Source organism: Lolium perenne, chromosome 7 (genome assembly GCF_019359855.2).
Source record: "Lolium perenne isolate Kyuss_39 chromosome 7, Kyuss_2.0, whole genome shotgun sequence".
In the NCBI taxonomy this organism is placed as follows: Eukaryota; Viridiplantae; Streptophyta; class Magnoliopsida; order Poales; family Poaceae; genus Lolium; species Lolium perenne.
Genome location: NC_067250.2, coordinates 19,958,673 through 19,980,334, shown reverse-complemented (window position 1 = coordinate 19,980,334; position 21,662 = coordinate 19,958,673). Strand labels below are relative to the sequence as shown.

The following is a 21,662-nucleotide window of genomic DNA, read 5'->3' as shown; positions in this document are numbered from 1 at the left end:
GCATGTCACTCCAGAAATTATCTGTGTTATCGTTTTACCTGCTCGGGACGAGCAGAACTAAGCTTGGGGATGCTGATACGTCTCCGACGTATCGATAATTTCTTACATTCCATGCCACATTATTGATGTTATCTACATGTTTTATGCACACTTTATGTCATATTCGTGCATTTTCTGGAACTAACCTATTAACAAGATGCCGAAGTGCCGATTCTTTGTTCTGCTGTTTTGGTTTCAGAAATCCTAGTAAGGAAATATTCTCGGAATTGGACGAAATCAAAGCCCAGGGGCCTATTTTTCCACGAAGCTTCCAGAAGTCCGAAGACGAAACGAAGTGGGGCCACAGGGTGCCCAAACCCTAGGGCGGCGCGGCCCCCCCTTGGCCGCGCCGGCCTGTGGTGTGGGGCCCCTGTGCCCCCTCCTGATTTGCCCTTCCGCCTACTTAAAGCCTCCGTGACGAAACCCCCAGTACCGAGAGCCACGATACGGAAAACCTTCCAGAGACGCCGCCAACGCCGATCCCATCTCGGGGGATCCAGGAGATCGCCTCCGGCACCCTGCCGGAGAGGGGAATCATCTCCCCGGAGGACTCTACGCCGCCATGGTCGCCTCTCCGGTGTGATGTGTGAGTAGTCTACCCCTGGACTATGGGTCCATAGCAGTAGCTAGATGGTTGTCTTCTCCCCATTGTGCTATCATTGTCGGATCTTGTGAGCTGCCTAACATGATCAAGATCATCTATCTGTAATTCTATATGTTGCGTTTGTTGGGATCCGATGAATAGAGAATACTTGTTATGTTGATTATCAAAGTTATATCTATGTATTGTTTATGATCTTGCATGCTTTCCGTTACTAGTAGATGCTCTGGCCAAGTAGATGCTTGTAACTCCAAGAGGGAGTATTTATGCTCGATAGTGGGTTCATGCTCGCATTGACACCGGGACGATGACAGAAAGTTCTAAGGTTGTGTTGTGCTGTTGCCACTAGGGATAAAACATTGATGCTATGTCTAAGGATGTAGTTGTTGATTACATTACGCACCATACTTAATGCAATTGTCTGTTGCTTTGCAACTTAATACTGGAGGGGGTTCGGATGATAACCTGAAGGTGGACTTTTTAGGCATAGATGCAGTTGGATGGCGGTCTATGTACTTTGTCGTAATGCCCAATTAAATCTCACTATACTCATCATGATATGTATGTGCATGGTCATGCTCTCTTTATTTGTCAATTGCCCAACTGTAATTTGTTCACCCAACATGCTGTTTGTCTTATGGGAGAGACACCTCTAGTGAACTGTGGACCCCGGTCCAATTCTCTTTACTGAAATACAATCTACTGCAATACTTGTTCTACTGTTTTCTGCAAACAATCATCTTCCACACAATACGGTTAATCCTTTGTTACAGCAAGCCGGTGAGATTGACAACCTCACTGTTTCGTTGGGGCAAAGTACTTTGGTTGTGTTGTGCAGGTTCCACGTTGGCGCCGGAATCCCTGGTGTTGCGCCGCACTACATCCCGCCGCCATCAACCTTCAACGTGCTTCTTGACTCCTACTGGTTCGATAAACCTTGGTTTCTTACTGAGGGAAACTTGCTGCTGTACGCATCACACCTTCCACTTGGGGTTCCCAACGAGCGTGTGCTTTACGCGTCATCAGTCCCCAAATCGAAGATAAACTCAATGCAACTAACAATGCTATGGATAGGCCATGCAATGATCAAGAAAATAATGATCCAAATGTGCAACAAACAAATGAGTTTCTTAGTGCCGCAAAGCTAAAGAAAAAAGAAGTTCCGTCAAAGAATTTGAGGAGAAAGAAAACTTGGCTTGACAAGTTACTCAAGGGGAAGCGCAAGCCAACTAGATTTTCCGCATCCAAAAACAAAGGAGCAAAGGTACATAGCAATTTGTACATGATATGTTCTTACCATTCATTCCGAAAGTGCTTACTATAATTTTCATTGCAGCAAGAAAAGAAATATGATGGTGTAGAGCCTCAAGTAGGAGTGGAGAAGAAAGATGGCAGCGGTAAAGGAGCAAATGTGGAGCTTCATCAGTGTAACCCGATTATGAGTTTCACGGAACTCTTGACAGCTCCCTCATATGGTGTTTATGGTGAAGATATGTTCTAACTTGTCCAAGTTTGCTAGATAGTGTATTGGACATGGTTGACCTTAGTATAGTATTTTGGACAGGGTGACTATAGTATTTTGGATTTTGGGGCTAACTATAGTCTTTTGTGGCCTAAATGTACAAGTAGATTGGCCAAGTTTATGCACTTCAAGGAGTATGTAACAGCAGATTGTTGTGGGATTTCGAAGTGAAATTCCACAAAGTTTGTCTATTGTTCAATTTATATAATGTATGCATCAGGACACCAATCGTGGTCTTTTGTTTCCTGTGCTATAAGGTTAATGTCATTACACTTGTTCTGCCTACTCAATGGTTACTTCCTGAGATTTCATTTCCTAACCTGCATGGTGGGTAACTGCGTTCTGAGTTTGGACTGGTTCTTATAAGTAAATATCTGTCTGGTATATGTACTGCAATACTTCCTTGCAGTTTGTTATGTTACGTCAATTGCATGTTTTTTTTTCCTTTAGAAACTAGCTACCTTTGATCTTAATTGCTGGAACCAACAAAATATTGGCCTGCCTAGCACAACATTAGTGCAATTATTATTGTTTGAGAGCTATCTGCTCATTCTCTCGTTATATGTAGTTGTCTGTAGTTCATTTGCCTCTACATAACTGAAATTGCAATTCCTGTGTAAAACTTGCTGCTCCTCCTTGCATTGTTCCTGTTGAGCTCTGGGATTGATGAACGGAGCAGACTGAGGAGGGAGGATGGGGCCGTCGCGGTGGCCAGAGGGCAGGCGCTGGATGGGATTCGGCCGGAGTGAGCCGGAGGTGCTAGCCATCGGCGCCGGATGGGAGAGGCGGAGCGAGCACAGGATGAAGGGAGGCAGGTCGGAAAGAACCTCGCGCTCTCACGGCGGCAGCGGGCGGCGGGAGCGGGCGACGGCGGCGGGCGGCTGCGGCGGGCGACGGCGCGGCGGGCGGCGGCGGCGGGCGGCGGGCGGCGGCGGCGAGCGGAGGCAGTGCTCTGCCCTGGAGGAGCCGCGCGTCGTTCTTTTTCCTGTGAGGAGATGAAGTGGGCTGTTGACTGAGTGCTGACCAGATACTTTTCGTTCTATCCATTGGATGAGATTTGAGCGGCTGATCCGGTGCCTCAAGGCGCTGCGTGCCTTGCTTAAGGCGAGGCACCGGATCTCAGTCCGAGGATGGGTGACCGACCGGGAAGTTTGACCACGGGCAAGTAATTTGACTAGAGATTAAGTGTAGTTAGAGACTAATGGAAATATTAGAAATTCCGAAAAAAAATATAAAAAGGGAGTAAAAAATAATTAGAAAAAAATGGATTAAAAAATTTAAACGAAATAGCTTTTAGTACCGGTTCGTGTTACGAACCGATACCAAAGGTCTCCAGCACAGCGGGCTCCTCCGTGCCCACGTGGAGGCACTTTTAGCCGGTACTAAAGGCCCTTTGGAACCGGTATTAAAGGGAGGTTTCTCTACTAGTGAGGCTGAGGCACGACCCTTTTCGACAAATAAAAAAATAAACATTATCAGAAGTATAACATGTAAAGTTTGACGAGAATTTTAGAAAAAAATAATATTTGCACAACATATCTATGCAGTTGTATAATTGTTGCTAGTTTTTTTCTATAAAAATAGTTAAAACTTCACACGGTTTAACTTTTGTGCTTGACCTAGTTCTCTTGGGCTGCTGTCCACCCTACCCCTTCTAAGAGAGTTCTCGGGGTTAAAAACAAGAAGTACTCCGTACATTGCACTTACAATCCCTAGCTGAACAGCTCGTAAACCTCTACGACGTCTTGAAATCTGTGCTGGGGCTTCCCATGATCAGAAGACTGAGGAGTGCTGTTTGAATTTCGATACTCAGTTTCGTGTACATGATCTACGTAGGTCACCTGAAAACAGGGCAACAGGACCGAGAACGAGTAGTTATATACTCAGTTTGTCCGTAGCACAGATCCGAGGTTTCGAACTAATATGTCAGACATGAGGTCACCACACATGCGTCCGTACGCTCGCTCTCGTCGCATGCTAGCTTGCCGCCTCAGTTCGTGTGTATATATACCCTCGCATCGATCCATGCCAATCCCATCGAGCTCAGCACGGGACGTACTCCAGTTCGAAGTCATCGATCAGGTTCCTGTCCGATCCCGGCCGGCAGCTGCAAGTACAGTACACATTGCGAGGACGACAACAAGGGCATCGAGATGAGGCCGTCGATCGTGCTGTTCGGCGACTCGATCACGGAGGAGTCGTTCGGGGAGGGCGGCTGGGGCGCGCACCTGGCCAACCACTACTCCCGCTCCGCCGACGTCGTCCTCCGCGGCTACAGCGGCTACAACACGCGCTGGGCCTCTCTCGTCGCCGGCCGCGCCATCTCCAGCATCTCAGGCGCCGTCGCCGCCGTCACCGTCCTCTTCGGCGCCAACGACGCGTCCCTCCCCGACAGGGCCAGCGCCTTCCAGCACGTGCCCCTCCCGGAGTATAGGGACAACCTACGCGCCATCTGCGCCATGCTCCGCGCGCGCTGGCCGTCGGCGGCGGTCATCCTCATCACGCCGCCCCCCGTCAACGAACGCGGCCGCGTCCGGTACCCCTACGGCGGCGACATGTCCGGTCTGCCCGAGCGGACCAACGAGGTTACGGGACGGTACGCCCGCGCGTGCATGGAGGTGGCGAGGCAGGCCGGGCTTCGGGTCATCGACATCTGGTCCAGGATGCAGAAGTTTCCCGGCTGGGAGACGTCCTTCCTCAGGTACGCCGCCGACCGCCGTAGGCATCGCGACACGACAAGACGCGCCGCTCTGTCTCTTATGCATGCGAGTTGTTTATTGACCCTCTCTCTATCCATGGTGTACGTACGTTTCCGCGCAGGGACGACGGGCTGCACCTGACGCCGCTGGGGAACCGGCTGCTGTTCGAGGAGGTGGTGTTCGCGCTGAGAGACGCCAATTTGAGTTTGGAGGTGCTGCCGGCTGACCTGCCGCTCTGCAGCGACATCGACCCCAACGACGCCGTCAAGTACTTCCAGGAGTGACGACGAGATTCCACAATCTGCTCGGCCGGGATATTCCCTTCTTTATATTTCTACACAAGATGATCATCGTGCTGGATTCGTTTGTTTGTATGCATTCGTTTTAGGGGCTGTTGTATTGTATGCATTCGTCATTTGTTAAAGGATTGTGGAATAAAGACTTGGGGCCGGAACCAAGAAATTCATCTCTGATTTAGAGAATAACCTTGTTTGGCTGCCACGAAAGAATACAATTGAAAATTTCATCTCATGCCCATATCATGTCCTTAAATTTGCCGAATAAAATGATGTCCTTAATTTCTTTCATTTTATTTATGCAAGATAAAGTAAAATAATTTCATCGATTTTATATTATTTCTACGAAATAAAATAAAATAATGGATGCCAAACACGCTCTAATAGTTCTTCGCAAATTTATACTACCTCAGGAGCAGTCTGTAATTTTAGGAGTGTCGTGCCAGAAGATTTGGCTTGCCGATCAAATGAGTTTTGGTTTCGTCGCTTTGATGTGGCGACGGAAGGGAGTTCTATATTTCTCAGTGCAAGGGAGCGTTGTTGGGCTCTAGTATGAAAACTGGGCCTGCAGTGCATATATGCATCTAGGAAAACAACTATAGCCCAAACTTTTTTTGATAAAGGAAATATATTAATATTGCAACGATACCAACTACACTTAGCCTCCAACAATGCAACACCCTAATAGCACTGGGATGCACACGTTCTTAAAAAGAAGAAGAAGCTAAAAAGAAAAATCCCGCTAGAGTGATCTATTCTTCGTACTACAATCACCACCAAGCCAACAACTGAAGTCCAAATTCTTTAAAAGCCCTCCAAGGAGACAGTGCACACGCGTTGTTGTCGCTCAATCATAGATCTTAGTTTTTACCCTGAAAACAGTTCCCGTTCTCAAAATAATATCTTCAACAAGGCCATTACTAGACACAACCAATTAAGTCTAGACCTTGGATTTTCACCTTCAAAGGTTAGCCTATGAACTTCCCATATGATATTTCCCTCACTTGCAACCTCTACTATGATTCTTGAATCACCACTCCAATTTCTCATCACCGCAAAGACTCGAACCACCATTACTAGCTTCCGGTCTCGGCTTCCATGACATTCTCGGTCTCTGACTTCACCATGGAACGAAACATGTCCCAAGATGGCAACATATAGCAGTGCTTAGCACCGCTCTCTCCTGAAACCAAACGATCGGAAACAACATGGTTGCGCCTGACCGAATCCCACTCGACCCAGCAATATCTAGGCATGACACGTCCAATGGAATTTGTCGGCGGGGCCTTCCAAAACTCGACACTCCAGGCAGATCAAAGGGGACGAACATCAAAAGGATCTTCCTCTTGGTGCAAGAGGAACCCCAAGACTGCCACCATTATTTAGCCGAGCCAGCGGCCCCCATGCTGCCACTCGTCGCTTGACCCCCTCCGGCAGAAGAGGAGGCAAGCGAACGCATGAAACACACACTCGCACTAGCCAACTGGTCTTCGCTCCAAGCTAGATGCCTAGCACAACACCGCTGCAAGGCCGGCGGCGTGCACCACACCCCCTCCCCACGCACCTCGAGATTTTAAAAACTAGAGCAAAAAAGAACATTGATTCTAGTTGGCCTCCCGTTTCTAGTGTCCATCGACAACGATCACATGGTTTCTACTGAGGATCACAGGGGGAGGCTATATCGTCCGCTCCAGTGCGTGCGGGAATAACGCACGTAGGTAGCGACTCCCTCCTGGGCCACTCCCAAAATGGTCCAATAACATGTATATTTCCTTTTTCTTAAATTCAAACATTTTAAAATAGAATAAAATTTAAATTTGACCAAAAAATTAAAATTTGGGAAACTTTTAAATATAAACATTTTCTAAAATCTAAACATTCTTAAAATTCGAATACATTTTAAATTTGGAAAATATTTAATTTTGAAAAATATATATTATGAAAATTTTAAATTTGAACAATTTTTAGTATGAACATTCTTTTTAGTTTGAGCATTTATAAAATCAGAGCATATCCAAAAATTTGAAAATCCCATAAAAACTACATAAGACTGAAAAAAACAGAAAAAACATCAAAAAATATAGAACCAGAAGAACGCCAAACTTCAGAAAAAAGAGAAAACCTGGAGAAAGTTGGACCTAACTAGCTAGTTGGCTGGCCCAATGAAACGCCCGCTCTAGCGGGGCTAGCGCGTATTCCCATCACATGGGGCGCGTTTGGTTGCTTGCAGCTAATTCCTGCACCACTAGCGCAGCGGGAAGGAGCCCCCTGCGCGTTCAAGACGGGCCATGGGCCATAAAAGCGACTTTGTTTGGTGGCTTGCACAGAGAATTTTCGACCCCGTGGAGATTTGGGCTTTGGCCGTTTGGTAGGTCGGTTTTCAGGCCTTGTAGTAGCCCAGAACGTCGCCCTTGTTGTTTGGTTGCAACCCATATTATCCAGTATTGGTAACATCTTCCTTTCAGTGGTGAGGTTACCAGCGATCAACAGCACAAGTAAGAACACAACCATAGAAATCATAGACGCCACAAGTTCACGACACAACATTTTGCAGACACGATCATAGTTCTAGACACGGCAGACAGGATCATAGTTCAACACACTAGACACAAACAGCAACTAGACACGACATGGTACCAGGTTAGCTTCAGACATGATGCTCGGAGACGAAGCACCTGGTGTCATCGTCATGGTACGAGCACATGCTCACCACCTCAGTGCATGTGTGGTCGAAGATGACCACACTGTACTCCAAGGAGGCCACCTTCCTGAAGGTGACGAACTGGCCTACCTTGAGCTGATGGGCGACGGCGAAGGTCGTCCATCCCTGGTCGATGAATGCGTCATTGCCTTCTCTCCTCATAGTCATCCTCCAGTTGCATTCGCTGTTGGTGGTGACGATGATGTTGGAAGGGATTTCTCCGAACCACTTAACGAACGCTTTAGGGATCATGAGCTAGCTGAAGGTGGGCTTGAAGATGATTTTGAGGAAGTGGTCCGGCCCTGCCTCCTCTTGGAAGTAGCTGATGACCCACAAGTATAGGGGATCGCAACAGTCTTCGAGGGAAGTAAAACCCAATTTATTGATTCGACACAAGGGGAGCCAAAGAATATTTGTAAGCCTTAACAGCGGAGTTGTCAATTCAGCTGCACCTGGAAACAGACTTGCTCGCAAGAGTTTATCAGTAGCAACAGTTTTAAAGCAGTAGCAGTAGTGAAATATCAGCAGCAGTGTAGCAAAGACAACAGTAGTGATTATAGTAAACAACAGGATTAAAATACTGTAGGCACAGGGATGGATGAACGGGCGCTGCATGGATAAGAGAACTCATGTAACAATCAAGGTAGGGCATTTGCAGATAGTAATAAAAAAGTATCCAAGTACTAAATAACCATAGGCATGTGTTCCATATATAGTCGTACGTGCTCGCAATGAGAAACTTGCACAACATCTTCTGTCCTACCAGCCGGTGGCAGCCGGGCCTCTAGGGATTCTACTGGTAATTAAGGTACTCCTTTTAATAGAGCACCGGAGCAAAGCATTAACACTCCGTAAACACATGTGATCCTCATATCACCGCCTTCCCCTCCGGTTGTCCCAATTTCTGTCACTTTGGGGCCTCGGGTTCCGGACAACAATATGTGTATACAACTTGCAAGTAAGATCATAAAACAATGAATATCATCATGAAACAATAACATGTTCAGATCTGAGATCATGGCACTCGGGCCCTAGTGACAAGCATTAAGCATAACAAGTTGCAACAATATCATAAAAGTACCAACAACGGATACTAGGCACTATGCCCTAACAATCTTATGACTATTACATGATCAATCTCATCCAATCCCTACCATCCCCTTTAGCCTACAGCGGGGGAATTACTCACACATGGATGGGGGAAGCATGGCTGGTTGATGGAGAGGCGTCGGTGGTGACGGTGGCGATGATCTCCTCCAATTCCCCGTCCCGGCGGAGTGCCAGAACGGAGTTTCTGGTCCCGAGATGGAGTTTCGCGATGGCGGCGGTGTTCTGGATGTCTTCTGGCAATTTCGTCTATCCCCCGTGCGTTTTTAGGTCGAAACACTTAAGTAGTCGAAAGGGGGGCGTCGGAGGCTGGCCGAGGCGCCGCCACCATAGGCCGGCGCGGCCCAGGGGCCCACCGCGCCGCCTTGTGGGGTGGGCGCCTCGTGGCCACCCCCCTTCTGGTCTTCTGGCTCCGTTAATCTTCTGTGAAAATAGGCCCATTGGAATTAATCCCGGGGATTTTTCCTGAAAGTTGAGTTTCTGCACAAAAACATGACACCATGGCAATTCTGCTGAAAACAGCGTTAGTCCGTGTTAGTTGTATCCAAAATACACTAATTAGAGGCAAAACAATAGCAAAAGTGTTCGGAAAAGTAGATACGTTTTGGACGTATCAACTCCCCCAAGCTTAGCTTATTGCTTGTCCTCAAGCAATTCAATTAACAACTGAGTGCGATAAAAGAACTTTCACGAACACATTTGCTCATATGATGTAAATATTCTCATGATATGGACAAGTACTTAGGTAATTCATAATAATATACATGCAAATAAAGTCATCTAATACCTATGTCAATCATGGAAAAAGGTACCAACGAATTAATAATAAGCATCATGAATCATGTCTATCAACAAGATTGCAATGTTCATAAAAGGATATGATAAAGTGGTATCTCGCTTGCCCGTATTTGTACAGCAAAACATAAATGCCCGAGCACCTTCGAAGTTCATGGAAAGACTGGAAGTAGAGATTATCAAAGATAAAAGCATCAAAGTTATACCACAGCTGATCATATTTTGGGACAAGCATATTATACTAAGAATGACAGTTGTGCTCTCAAGAAAGTACTCAAAGAAAGGATGGTGACTCAGCATAAAAGTAAAAGATTGGCCCTTCGCAGAGGGAAGTAGGGATTAACATGTGCTAGAGCTTTTCATTTTTCTAAAGACAGAAGTAAAATTATTTTGAGAGGTGTTTGTTGTTGTCAACGAATGATAGTGGGCACTCTAACTACCTCGTCAACCAGACTTTCAAGAGCGGCTCCCATGAAGGACGTTACCTCTACCCGCAAGGTAGATCATCCTTCTTCCCTTTTGTTTACACATGTATTTTAGTTTCATTATGGTTGACACTCCCCCCAACCTTTGCTTACACAAGCCATGGCTAACCGAATCCTCGGGTGCCCTCCAACATTCTCATACCATGGAGGAGTGTCTATTTGCAATTTAAGTTGCTTACTGATAAATCAGGGCAAAGCATGTGAAGAGAATTATTGATGAAAGTTAATTAATTGGGGCTGGTGACAAGGTATTAACTTGTCAATGCCTACGGATTGTAGACTAGGGTTTAGTTAGATGTAGAGGGCAAGTAGATCTCGAAGGTTTCAGCCGAAAAGTACTCGACGAATATAAAACTAGGGTTGTGTTGACAGTAATTTCGATTCTCTCTTTGTCCCTCGACTCCCCCTTATATAGGAGGCGGAGCCGAGGGATTCGTGATACACAAGTTTACAGAGTCCGGGAGGGTTTCCAACTCATCCCGCAAGATTACAAACGATGACTCCTATTACAACTCTAGCTTTCCTTAATAACAACTTGGGCTTCCGATTCTTCTTATTCTTCGGGTCGTGGGCCTTCAGTAAACCCCGGGTACCATCTTCGGCAGGCCCATTAGGGATGCCTATGTGAGTAGCCCCCGAGATTTTGCTTGAATCGTAGAGTCAGGGAAAATCTCCACCTTTATATTTATTCGACAACTCTAAACTTTCGCACATATCTATGCATACAAGTTTCTATATTGTACAGGGATAATGGTAATTGGGGCTTGTTCATCTGACGGATCAGGTACTAGTTAACTGCTCTAGTGGCAATCCGCAAAAACCTACTTCAAGATCATGTCCCTGGACATGATCTCGGGATACTGGTGCAAACTTCGACAGGTGCCGCTTAAGGTCTTACCATTCTGTCGAGTCCCAGTCATATTTATCGGGTACCTAACGCGTCCGTTAGGATTTTTCTTCGTATCTGTTGATACGGAAAAAGGTAGCAAACCGACGTCAGAGACGGCGCCACGCCGCACAGAACGGATCCGGGGTCTTACCTTCGCAAATTTTGCGGCATTCAGAGATTTATTCGCAACTTTGGCGCTCTGAGAATATATTGTCGAGTGCTTATTCGGCTGTTGGAATAGCACATTTTATTGAGTCAACGGATGACTTATATTGCTCTCCCGATGGGAGTATATGCAGAGTTATTTGTATAACTCGAAATATACTCACTTCCTCTTTCTTTTTCTTTCTTCTCTCTTTTTTTTTTAATAATTTCATCGGGCACGCGAACAACGTTCCCGATGGGAGTAGCCCCCGAGGCTACAGCCAAGGACTTGTGCTTGGGTGTAGGCTCCACGCCTTATGCCGCTATATTTTCTTTCTCTCGGGTGCGTGAACAGCGCTCCCGATGGGAGTAACCCCCGAGGCTATGAGCAAATACTTGTATTTGATCATAGACTCTCGCCATTTCTTATTTTGACTTTCTCAACCTTTTCATTTTTCCCAAAGTCGCCCCCGAGCATTTGGGCAAAAACTTGTATTTGTTCAAAAGCTCTCGAAACAATCTTATGCTGTCGCCATTCTTCCCAAGCTTCATAACCGAGATTTTCTTTTACCAAGGTGACATTACTGCTGATGACAGCCACGACCAATGTATCTGGAAATCGCGAGATGTTCTCTCTCACTGCCTTGCGGGCCCAAACTCCGCATCATATTTCCACGTCGTGCAAGTGGGGGACACACGTCCTCCGCTTTTCCTGGCGCAAGTACTGTAGTTGCTGCACTTTCTCGTCTATATGAAATTACCGTTTACCCCTTGTCCACGTGTACACCATCTGTGGCGTAATCTGTTAATCCAACGGCGTGAAGGTTCACCGCACCTCTATATAAGGGCGTCGTCTTCCTCCTCTAGTCCTTTCGCTCGCGCCGCTCCTCCGTTCTCCTCTGTCAAAAAATCCTCCCTTGCGCCGCAAAGCTCTTGAGCTCAACCATACTCGCACCTTGCTCCGGCGCCATTGTTGATGCCTCCGCGTAAACTCACCAGGCATAGCACACCTGAATCGAAGATGGCGACTGAAGATCTAGCGAACACAGAGTGGGAGAGATCCAAAATCTCCTCACAAGACATCAACCTGCTGAAGAAACTGGGGATCAGCAAGAAGCAGGACGCGGTTCGCTTCCCTAGTGAAGAAAGCTACCCAACCCCTCCCATGGAGTATCGGGTTAGTTTCGTTGATCAACTCATCCGTGGCCTCTCTGTCCCCATTCACCCTTTTTTTCGGGGGTTGCTTTTCGTTTATGGACTGCAACTTCATCACCTCACACCCAATTCCATCCTCCACATTTCCATTTTCATCACCCTCTGCGAAGCCTTCCTTGGCATCCAGCCTAACTGGGTGCTATGGAAGCGCATTTTCTTTTGTCGCCGCAATGGTTCTCCCAATGTTACTTATAATATAGGCGGCGTTGTTATATGTGTTCGCCCCGATGTCGAGTATTTCGACGTCAAATTCCCTGACTCAATTCAAGGATGGCGCAATAAGTGGCTGTACATCCATGAGGAGAACCATGGATGTGCTGAAGACAATATTCCTCCTTTTGACGGTGCCGAGAAAATCCACCGCCGCCGTTCCTGGGATGCAGAAGCTACCGAAGAAGAAAAAACGGCGACGGAAGCACTGATGACCCGCATTCGCGAGCTGCAAAACACCCGTGGCCAAGAACTATCGGGTATTCAAATCACGGCATATTTCCTTAGAATCAGAGTGCAGCCTCTGCAGGCTCGCAAGAATCCTCTCTGGAAGTATACTGGCGATAATGATGTGGATTGCCTGTCGGTGGATTTATCGGTCAAGGACTTAGAAAAGCTTGTCCGAAAAATTTCCTCCCTTAGCAAAAAAGATCCTGTTCCGTCCTCTTGTCGGGTAAAACCATATAGCGCCGCCAATGCGCTCCCCAAGGTAACTTTTTATCGACTCTCTATTTTTGTTTGACATCTTTTGCATAACTGCTTTACTGATATCCCTCTTTTCTTTATACAGAACCATCCAAACATTGCCTCTCTTCCTCCCCTTCCTGAAGGTGGGGAAGTCGAAGAACGAGCCGTTGTCGATGATGATAACCAAGATGCTCCTGGCGCTGATAGTGAACCCGCAGGTTCTCGAAAATCTGCGGGATCTTCTGAAAAGGAAGCTGAATCCGAGGATACTACCTCGGTACACTCTCCTCCTCCCGCTGTATCTCCAAAGAACAAAAGGAAGAGGACTGATGTCGAAGATTCCGGCACTTCCAAAGCCGAAGAAACTGATCCTTCACGTCGGAAGGCAGCTTTCGATCCATACCTGGAAGCCCTCGTCAGTTCGTAAGTCATTTTTTTGTTTCTTATTGTTTTGCTACTTGAAGATCTTTGTCTATCTTGTTTCTTATCTTGTCGTCATTTCATCGTAGTGATGACGAGGAAGAAATGCCAGCTCTTGATGCGACTGCTCGAACGAGTACGTCGCATACTCTAGTTGTTTCTGAGGTGCACGTTGAAGGAGAGGAATCTTCGCCTCCTCAACAAAACACCGACGCACCTACTCCTCCTGCAGGCCCTCTTGTCCCTTCACCAAAAAGGGCGAGAGTTGAATCAATTACACAGCCTACCCTACAATTGGGTGGCTCCTCGACTCCTCTTCTGGATGATGTAAGTTCTTGAATATTTTCTGATGCCGCCGATGTTTTTTCTATGTACTTTATTTTGTGCTATCACCCTTTATTCCGTACCGACGCTTTCTTTCTCTCTCTTTCTTTTAACAGCCTTTGATTAAGGAATTCATCTGTTTCGGTGCCCAATTTGTTGGGTACCGTGACTATGCCAGTAAAGCTGAAGGTAATGCCTTGCTGCTTCTTTTTGCCCTTGCCTTCTTACTCCTTTGTTGTCGATGTTTTTAACTAAATTTAACTTTCTTGGCAGAAAAATTGGCGGAGGTCAACGAGCGTGCCAGTACACTTGCTCAAAAATTAGAGCAAAGTGAAGAGGCTCGTAAGAAGGCCGAATCAGATGCTATTCAAGCTAGAGCAGAGGCTGACAAGGCCAAGGCCGATGCTGCTGGTGTCGAAGATCTTAAGAAGAAACTTCACGATGCCGAAACTTCGCTGAGCGAGCATATAGCCGCACAATCTGCTCGCGAGGAAGCGATTATTAAACGCCTAAGGTCGCAAAACCGTCGCTTTGTCAGTAAGTATCTGAACCACTTCGCATCCTTTGGACTTTCTTTCCTTCACTCGTTTGGTGATCAATAAGTTTTTATCTTGACAGATAAAACATAACTTGAAGATCCCGACAATGATCCTCTCCTTGACGCCCTTTCGTTCCTTGAGTTTCATGGAACAGAAGCACGCGAGGGCATTGATCAAGCTAAAGCAGGGCTGTCGCGACTCTTCCCCTACTTCTTCCCGAAGAAAGAGGAACCCGCAACTTTCCTTGCTCTTGCCAAGTGCTTTAATCCGCCAGAAGATCTTGGGCTGAAGGTGCGCCAGGAAAATATGAAGGTCGCTGTTGAAAGCACTGTCGCCCTTGTTGCCGACAGCCAGCAAAACATCGACTGGACCAAAGTTGGCGACACACAGGAGATGGAGACTACGAAGTGGGGATTGATGCGTGCAATTAACACACGTCCGTTGGGAACCCCAAGAGGAAGGTGTGATGCAGACAGTAGCAAGTTTTCCCTCAGAAAGAAACCAAGGTTTATCGAACCAGGAGGAGCCAAGAAGCACGTTGAAGGTTGATGGCGGCGAAGTATAGTGCGGCGCAACACCAGGGATTCCGGCGCCAACGTGGAACCTGCACAACACAACCAAAGTACTTTGCCCCAACGAAACAGTGAGGTTGTCAATCTCACCGGCTTGCTGTAACAAAGGATTAACCGTATTGTGTGGATGATGATTGTTTGCAGAAAATAGTAGAACAAGTATTGCAGTAGATTGTATTTAATGTAAAAGAATGGACCGGGGTCCACAGTTCACTAGAGGTGTCTCTCCCATAAGATAAATAGCATGTTGGGTGAACAAATTACAGTCGGGCAATTGACAAATAGAGAGGGCATGACAATGCACATACATGATATGATAAGTATAGTGAGATTTAATTGGGCATTACGACAAAGTACATAGACCGCTATCCAGCATGCATCTATGCCTAAAAAGTCCACCTTCAGGTTATCATCCGAACCCCTTCCAGTATTAAGTTGCAAACAACAGACAATTGCATTAAGTATGGTGCGTAATGTAATCAATAACTACATCCTCGGACATAGCATCAATATTTTATCCCTAGTGGCAACAGCACATCCACAACCTTAGAACTTTTTGTCACTGTCCCAGATTTAATGGAGGCATGAACCCACTATCGAGCATAAATACTCCCTCTTGGAGTTAAGAGCAAAAACTTGGCCAGAGCCTCTACTAATAACGGAGAGCATGCAAGATCATAAACAACACATAGGTAATAGATTGATAATCAACATAACATAGTATTCTCTATCCATCGGATCCCGGCAAACACAACATATAGCTTTACAGATAGATGATCTTGATCATGTTAGGCAGCTCACAAGATCCAACAATGGAGCACATAAGGAGAAGACGACCATCTAGCTACTGCTATGGACCCATAGTCCAGGGGTGAACTACTCACTCATCACTCCGGAGGCGACCATGGCGGTGAAGAGTCCTCCGGGAGATGATTCCCCTCTCCGGCAAGGTGCCGGAGGCGATCTCCTGAATCCCCCGAGATGGGATTGGCGGCGGCGCCTCAGTAAGGTTTTCCGTATCGTGGCTCTCGGTACTGGGGGTTTCGCGACGGAGGCTTTAAGTAGGCGGAAGGGCAGGTCAAGAGGCGACACGAGGGCCCCACACAACAGGCCGGCGCGGCCAAGGCCCAGGCCGCGCCGCCCTAGTGTGGCGCCACCTCGTGGCCCCACTTCTTATCCCCTCCGGTCTTCTGGAAGCTTCGTGCAAAAATAGGCCCCTGGGCGTTGATTTCGTCCAATTCCGAGAATATTTCCTATGTAGGATTTCTGAAACCAAAAACAACAGAAAACAGCAACTGGCTCTTCGGCATCTCGTTAATAGGTTAGTGCCGGAAAATGCATAAATATGACATAAAGTATGCATAAAACATGTAGATATCATCAATAATGTGGCATGGAACATAAGAAATTATCGATACGTCGGAGACGTATCAGCATCCCCAAGCTTAGTTCCTGCTCGTCCCGAGCAGGTAAACGATAACAAAGATAATTTCTGGAGTGACATGCCATCATAACCTTGATCATACTATTGTAAGCATATGTAATGAATGCAGCGATCAAAACAATGGTAATGACATGAGTAAACAAATGAATCATAAAGCAAAGACTTTTCATGAATAGTACTTCAAGACAAGCATCAATAAGTCTTGCATAAGAGTTAACTCATAAAGCAATAAATTAAAGTAAAGGTATTGAAGCAACACAAAGGAAGGTTAAGTTTCAGCGGTTGCTTTCAACTTATAACATGTATATCTCATGGATATTGTCAATGTAAAGTAATATAACAAGTGCAATATGCAAGTATGTAGGAATCAATGCACAGTTCACACAAGTGTTTGCTTCTTGAGGTGGAGAGAAATAGGTGAACTGACTCAACATAAAAGTAAAAGAAAGGTCCTTCAAAGAGGAAAGCATCGATTGCTATATTTGTGCTAGAGCTTTTATTTTGAAAACATGAAACAATTTTGTCAACGGTAGTAATAAGGCATATGTATCATGTAAATTATATCTTACAAGTTGCAAGCCTCATGCATAGTGTACTAATAGTGCCCGCACCTTGTCCTAATTAGCTTGGATTAACACGGATTATCATTGCATAACATATGTTTCAACCAAGTGTCACAAAGGGGTACCTCTATGCCGCCTGTACAAGGGTCTAAGGAGAAAGTTCGCATTGGATTTCTCGCTTTTGATCATTCTTCAACTTAGACACCCATACCGGGACAACATAGACAACAGATAATGGACTCCTCTTTTAATGCTTAAGCATTCAACAGTTAATATTCTCATAAGAGATTGAGGTTTTATGTCCAAACTGAAACTTCCACCATGATTCATGGCTTTAGTTAGCGGCCCAATGTTCTTCTCTAACAGTATGCATACTCAAACCATTTGATTGTGAAAACCGCCCTTACTTCAGACAAGACGAACATGCATAGCAATTCACATGATATTCAACAAAGTGTTGATGGCGTCCCCAGGAGCATGGTTATCGCACAACAAGCAACTTAATAAGAGATAAAGTGCATAAGTACATATTCAATACCACAATAGTTTTTAAGGCTATTTTGTCCCATGAGCTATATATTGCAAAGGCGAATGATGGAAATTTAAAGGTAGCACTCAAGCAATTTACTTTGGAATGGCGGAGAAATACCATGTAGTAGGTAGGTATGGTGGACACAAATGGCATAGTGGTTGGCTCAAGGATTTTGGATGCATGAGAAGTATTCCCTCTCGATACAAGGTTTAGGCTAGCAAGGTTATTTGAAACAAACACAAGGATGAACCGGTGCAGCAAAACTCACATAAAAGACATATTGTAAACATTATAAGACTCTACACCGTCTTCCTTGTTGTTCAAAACTCAATACTAGAAATTATCTAGACTTTAGAGAGACCAAATATGCAAACCAAATTTTAGCAAGCTCTATGTATTTCTTCATTAATGGGTGCAAAGTATATGATGCAAGAGCTTAAACATGAGCACAACAGTTGCCAAGTATCAAATTATTCAAGACATTTTAGAATTACTACATGTAGCATTTCCCGATTCCAACCATATAACAATTTAACGAAGAAGATTCAACCTTCGCCATGAATACTATGAGTAAAGCCTAAGGACATATTTGTCCATATGCAACAGCGGAGCGTGTCTCTCTCCCACACAATGAATGCTAGGATCTATTTTATTCAAACAAAAACAAACCGACACTCCAAGCAAAGCACATAAGATGTGATGGAATAAAAATATAGTTTCAGGGGAGGAACCTGATAATGTTGTCGATGAAGAAGGGGATGCCTTGGGCATCCCCAAGCATAGACGCTTGAGTCTTCTTAAAATATGCAGGGGTGAACCACCGGGGCATCCCCAAGCTTAGAGCTTTCACTCTTCTTGATCATATTGCATCATTTCCCTCTCTTGATCCTTGAGAACTTCCTCCACACCAAACTCACAACAACTCATTAGAGGGTTAGTGCACAATAAAAATTTACATGTTCAGAGGTGACATAATCATTCTTAACACTTCTGGACATTGCACAAAGCTACTGGACATTAATGGATCAAAGAAATTCATCCAACATAGCAAAAGAGGCAATGCGAAATAAAAGGCAGAATCTGTCAAAACAGAACAGTTCGTAAAGACGAATTTTAAAGTGGCACCAGACTTGCTCAGATGAAAATGCCCAAATTGAATGAAAGTTGCGTACATATCTGAGGATCACGCACGTAAATTGGCATAATTTTCTGAGTTACCTACAGAGAATTAGGCCCAGATTCGTGACAGCAAAGAAATCTGTTTCTGCGCAGTAATCCAAATCTAGCATGAACCTTACTATCAATGACTTTACTTGGCACAACAATGCACAAAACTAAGATAAGAAGAGGTTGCTACAGTAGTAAACAACTTCCAAGACTCAAATATAAAATAAAAGTACTGTAGTAAAAACATGGGTTGTCTCCCATAAGCGCTTTTCTTTAACGCCTTTCAGCTAGGCGCAGAAAGTGTGTATCAAGTGTTATCAAGAGATGAAGCATCAACATTACCTTGGGTGTTGGGAGTTGCCTCAACAATGCATGTTATCTTATCTATGTAAGTTTCAGAGGTTCCCTTTTCATTACTCTTAGGCTTGCTATTCTCATTAAACAAATTTTCAGGAACAATCCAGTCATAATTCTTTTCTAGTGCCTCGAACATTCCTGCGAGCTTGCAAGGTATTGATGTCTTAATATCCCCTACATCATTAATATTATTAGTGTACCTTACTCTCTCCATATCCATCTTTTCAAGGATACTAACAAAATTGGTATAAGAGCCAAGCATATTGTATTTGATAAAGACCTTTCTAGCCTCTCTTGCTACACCACCAAATTCTTTAAGAAGGGTTTCTAAAACAAAATCTTTCTTTTCCCCTTCTTCCATATCACCAAGTGTGAGAAACATGTGTTGGATTATAGGATTAAGATTAACAAATTTAGTTTCCAACATGTGAACTAAAGAAGCAGCAGCAATTTCATAAGTAGGAGCAAGTTCTACCAAGTGTCTATCTTCAAAATCTTCAGCTTTACTAACATGAGTGAAAAAATCTTCTATATTATCTCTTCCAATGATAGACCCACGTCCTACCGGTATGTCTTTTAGAGTGTACTTAGGAGGAAACATGATGAAATAAACAAGAGGTAAATAAAGTAAATGCAAGTAACTAATTTTTTTGTGTTTTTGATATGGAGAACAAGACAGTAAATAAAGTAAAGCTAGCAACTAATTTTTTGTGTGTTTTGTTTAAGTGCAGCAAACAAAGTAGTAAATAAAATAAAGCAAGACAAAAACAAAGTAAAGAGATTGGATTGTGGAGACTCCCCTTGCAGCGTGTCTTGATCTCCCCGGCAACGGCGCCAGAAAAAGTGCTTGATGCGTGCAATTAACACACGTCCGTTGGGAACCCCAAGAGGAAGGTGTGATGCAGACAGTAGCAAGTTTTCCCTCAGAAAGAAACCAAGGTTTATCGAACCAGGAGGAGCCAAGAAGCACGTTGAAGGTTGATGGCGGCGAAGTATAGTGCGGCGCAACACCAGGGATTCCGGCGCCAACGTGGAACCTGCACAACACAACCAAAGTACTTTGCCCCAACGAAATAGTGAGGTTGTCAATCTCACCGGCTTGCTGTAACAAAGGATTAACCGTATTGTGTGGATGATGATTGTTTGCAGAAAACAGTAGAACAAGTATTGCAGTAGATTGTATTTAATGTAAAAGAATGGACCGGGGTCCACAGTTCACTAGAGGTGTCTCTCCCATAAGATAAATAGCATGTTGGGTGAACAAATTACAGTCGGGCAATTGACAAATAGAGAGGGCATGACAATGCACATACATGATATGATAAGTATAGTGAGATTTAATTGGGCATTACGACAAAGTACATAGACCGCTATCCAGCATGCATCTATGCCTAAAAAGTCCACCTTCAGGTTATCATCCGAACCCCTTCCAGTATTAAGTTGCAAACAACAGACAATTGCATTAAGTATGGTGCGTAATGTAATCAATAACTACATCCTCGGACATAGCATCAATGTTTTATCCCTAGTGGCAACAGCACATCCACAACCTTAGAACTTTCTGTCACTTTGTCCTGCATTTAATGGAGGCATGAACCCACTATCGAGCATAAATACTCCCTCTTGGAGTTAAGAGCAAAAACTTGGCCAGAGCCTCTACTAATAACGGAGAGCATGCAAGATCATAAACAACACATAGGTAATAGATTGATAATCAACATAACATAGTATTCTCTATCCATCGGATCCCGACAAACACAACATATAGCATTACAGATAGATGATCTTGATCATGTTAGGCAGCTCACAAGATCCAACAATGAAGCACATAAGGAGAAGACGACCATCTAGCTACTGCTATGGACCCATAGTCCAGGGGTGAACTACTCACTCATCACTCCGGAGGCGACCATGGCGGTGAAGAGTCCTCCGGGAGATGATTCCCCTCTCCGGCAGGGTGCCGGAGGCGATCTCCTGAATCCCCCGAGATGGGATTGGCAGCGGCGGCGCCTCAGTAAGGTTTTCCGTATCGTGGCTCTCGGTACTGGGGGTTTCGCGACGGAGGCTTTAAGTAGGCGGAAGGGCAGGTCAAGAGGCGACGCGAGGGCCCCACACAACAGGCCGGCGCGGCCAAGGCCCAGGCCGCGCCGCCCTAGTGTGGCGCCACCTCGTGGCCCCACTTCTTATCCCCTCCGGTCTTCTGGAAGCTTCGCGCAAAAATAGGCCCCTGGGCGTTGATTTCGTCCAATTCCGAGAATATTTCCTTTGTAGGATTTCTGAAACCAAAAACAGCAGAAAACAGCAACCGGCTCTTCGGCATCTCGTTAATAGGTTAGTGCCAGAAAATGCATAAATATGACATAAAGTATGCATAAAACATGTAGATATCATCAATAATGTGGCATGGAACATAAGAAATTATCGATACGTCGGAGACGTATCAGCGATCACTGATCAGGGCTGCGAAGCCCAACACAAAGAAGGTCCTCGCTTATCTTGGATTCGCGCCTACTCCTGCGCCTAGCTCGTCCAAGCCGGAGGTCTAGTAGACCACCCTGTCCTCTCTTTTAGTT

General features: G+C 45.2%; 1 protein-coding gene across 1 annotated transcript; it reads left to right on the top strand.

Moving 5' to 3' along the window:
• Positions 1-4,315: 4,315 nt before the first annotated feature.
• Positions 4,316-5,155, top strand: LOC127313656 (GDSL esterase/lipase At5g45920-like). Its single transcript, XM_051344137.2, has 2 exons — positions 4,316-4,863; positions 4,983-5,155. Exons 1-2 carry the CDS (start codon positions 4,316-4,318, stop codon positions 5,143-5,145), a joined length of 711 nt encoding a protein of 236 aa, XP_051200097.1. The 3' UTR covers positions 5,146-5,155.
• Positions 5,156-21,662: the final 16,507 nt, after the last annotated feature.

Bases quoted from the DNA above. Each gene is read 5' to 3' on its own strand.
- LOC127313656 (XM_051344137.2), top strand. From the start codon at position 4,316: ATGAGGCCGTCGATCGTGCTGTTCGGCGACTCGATCACGGAGGAGTCG. The intron at 4,864-4,982 runs GTACGCCGCCGA...GTTTCCGCGCAG, and splicing joins TGGGAGACGTCCTTCCTCAG to GGACGACGGGCTGCACCTGA.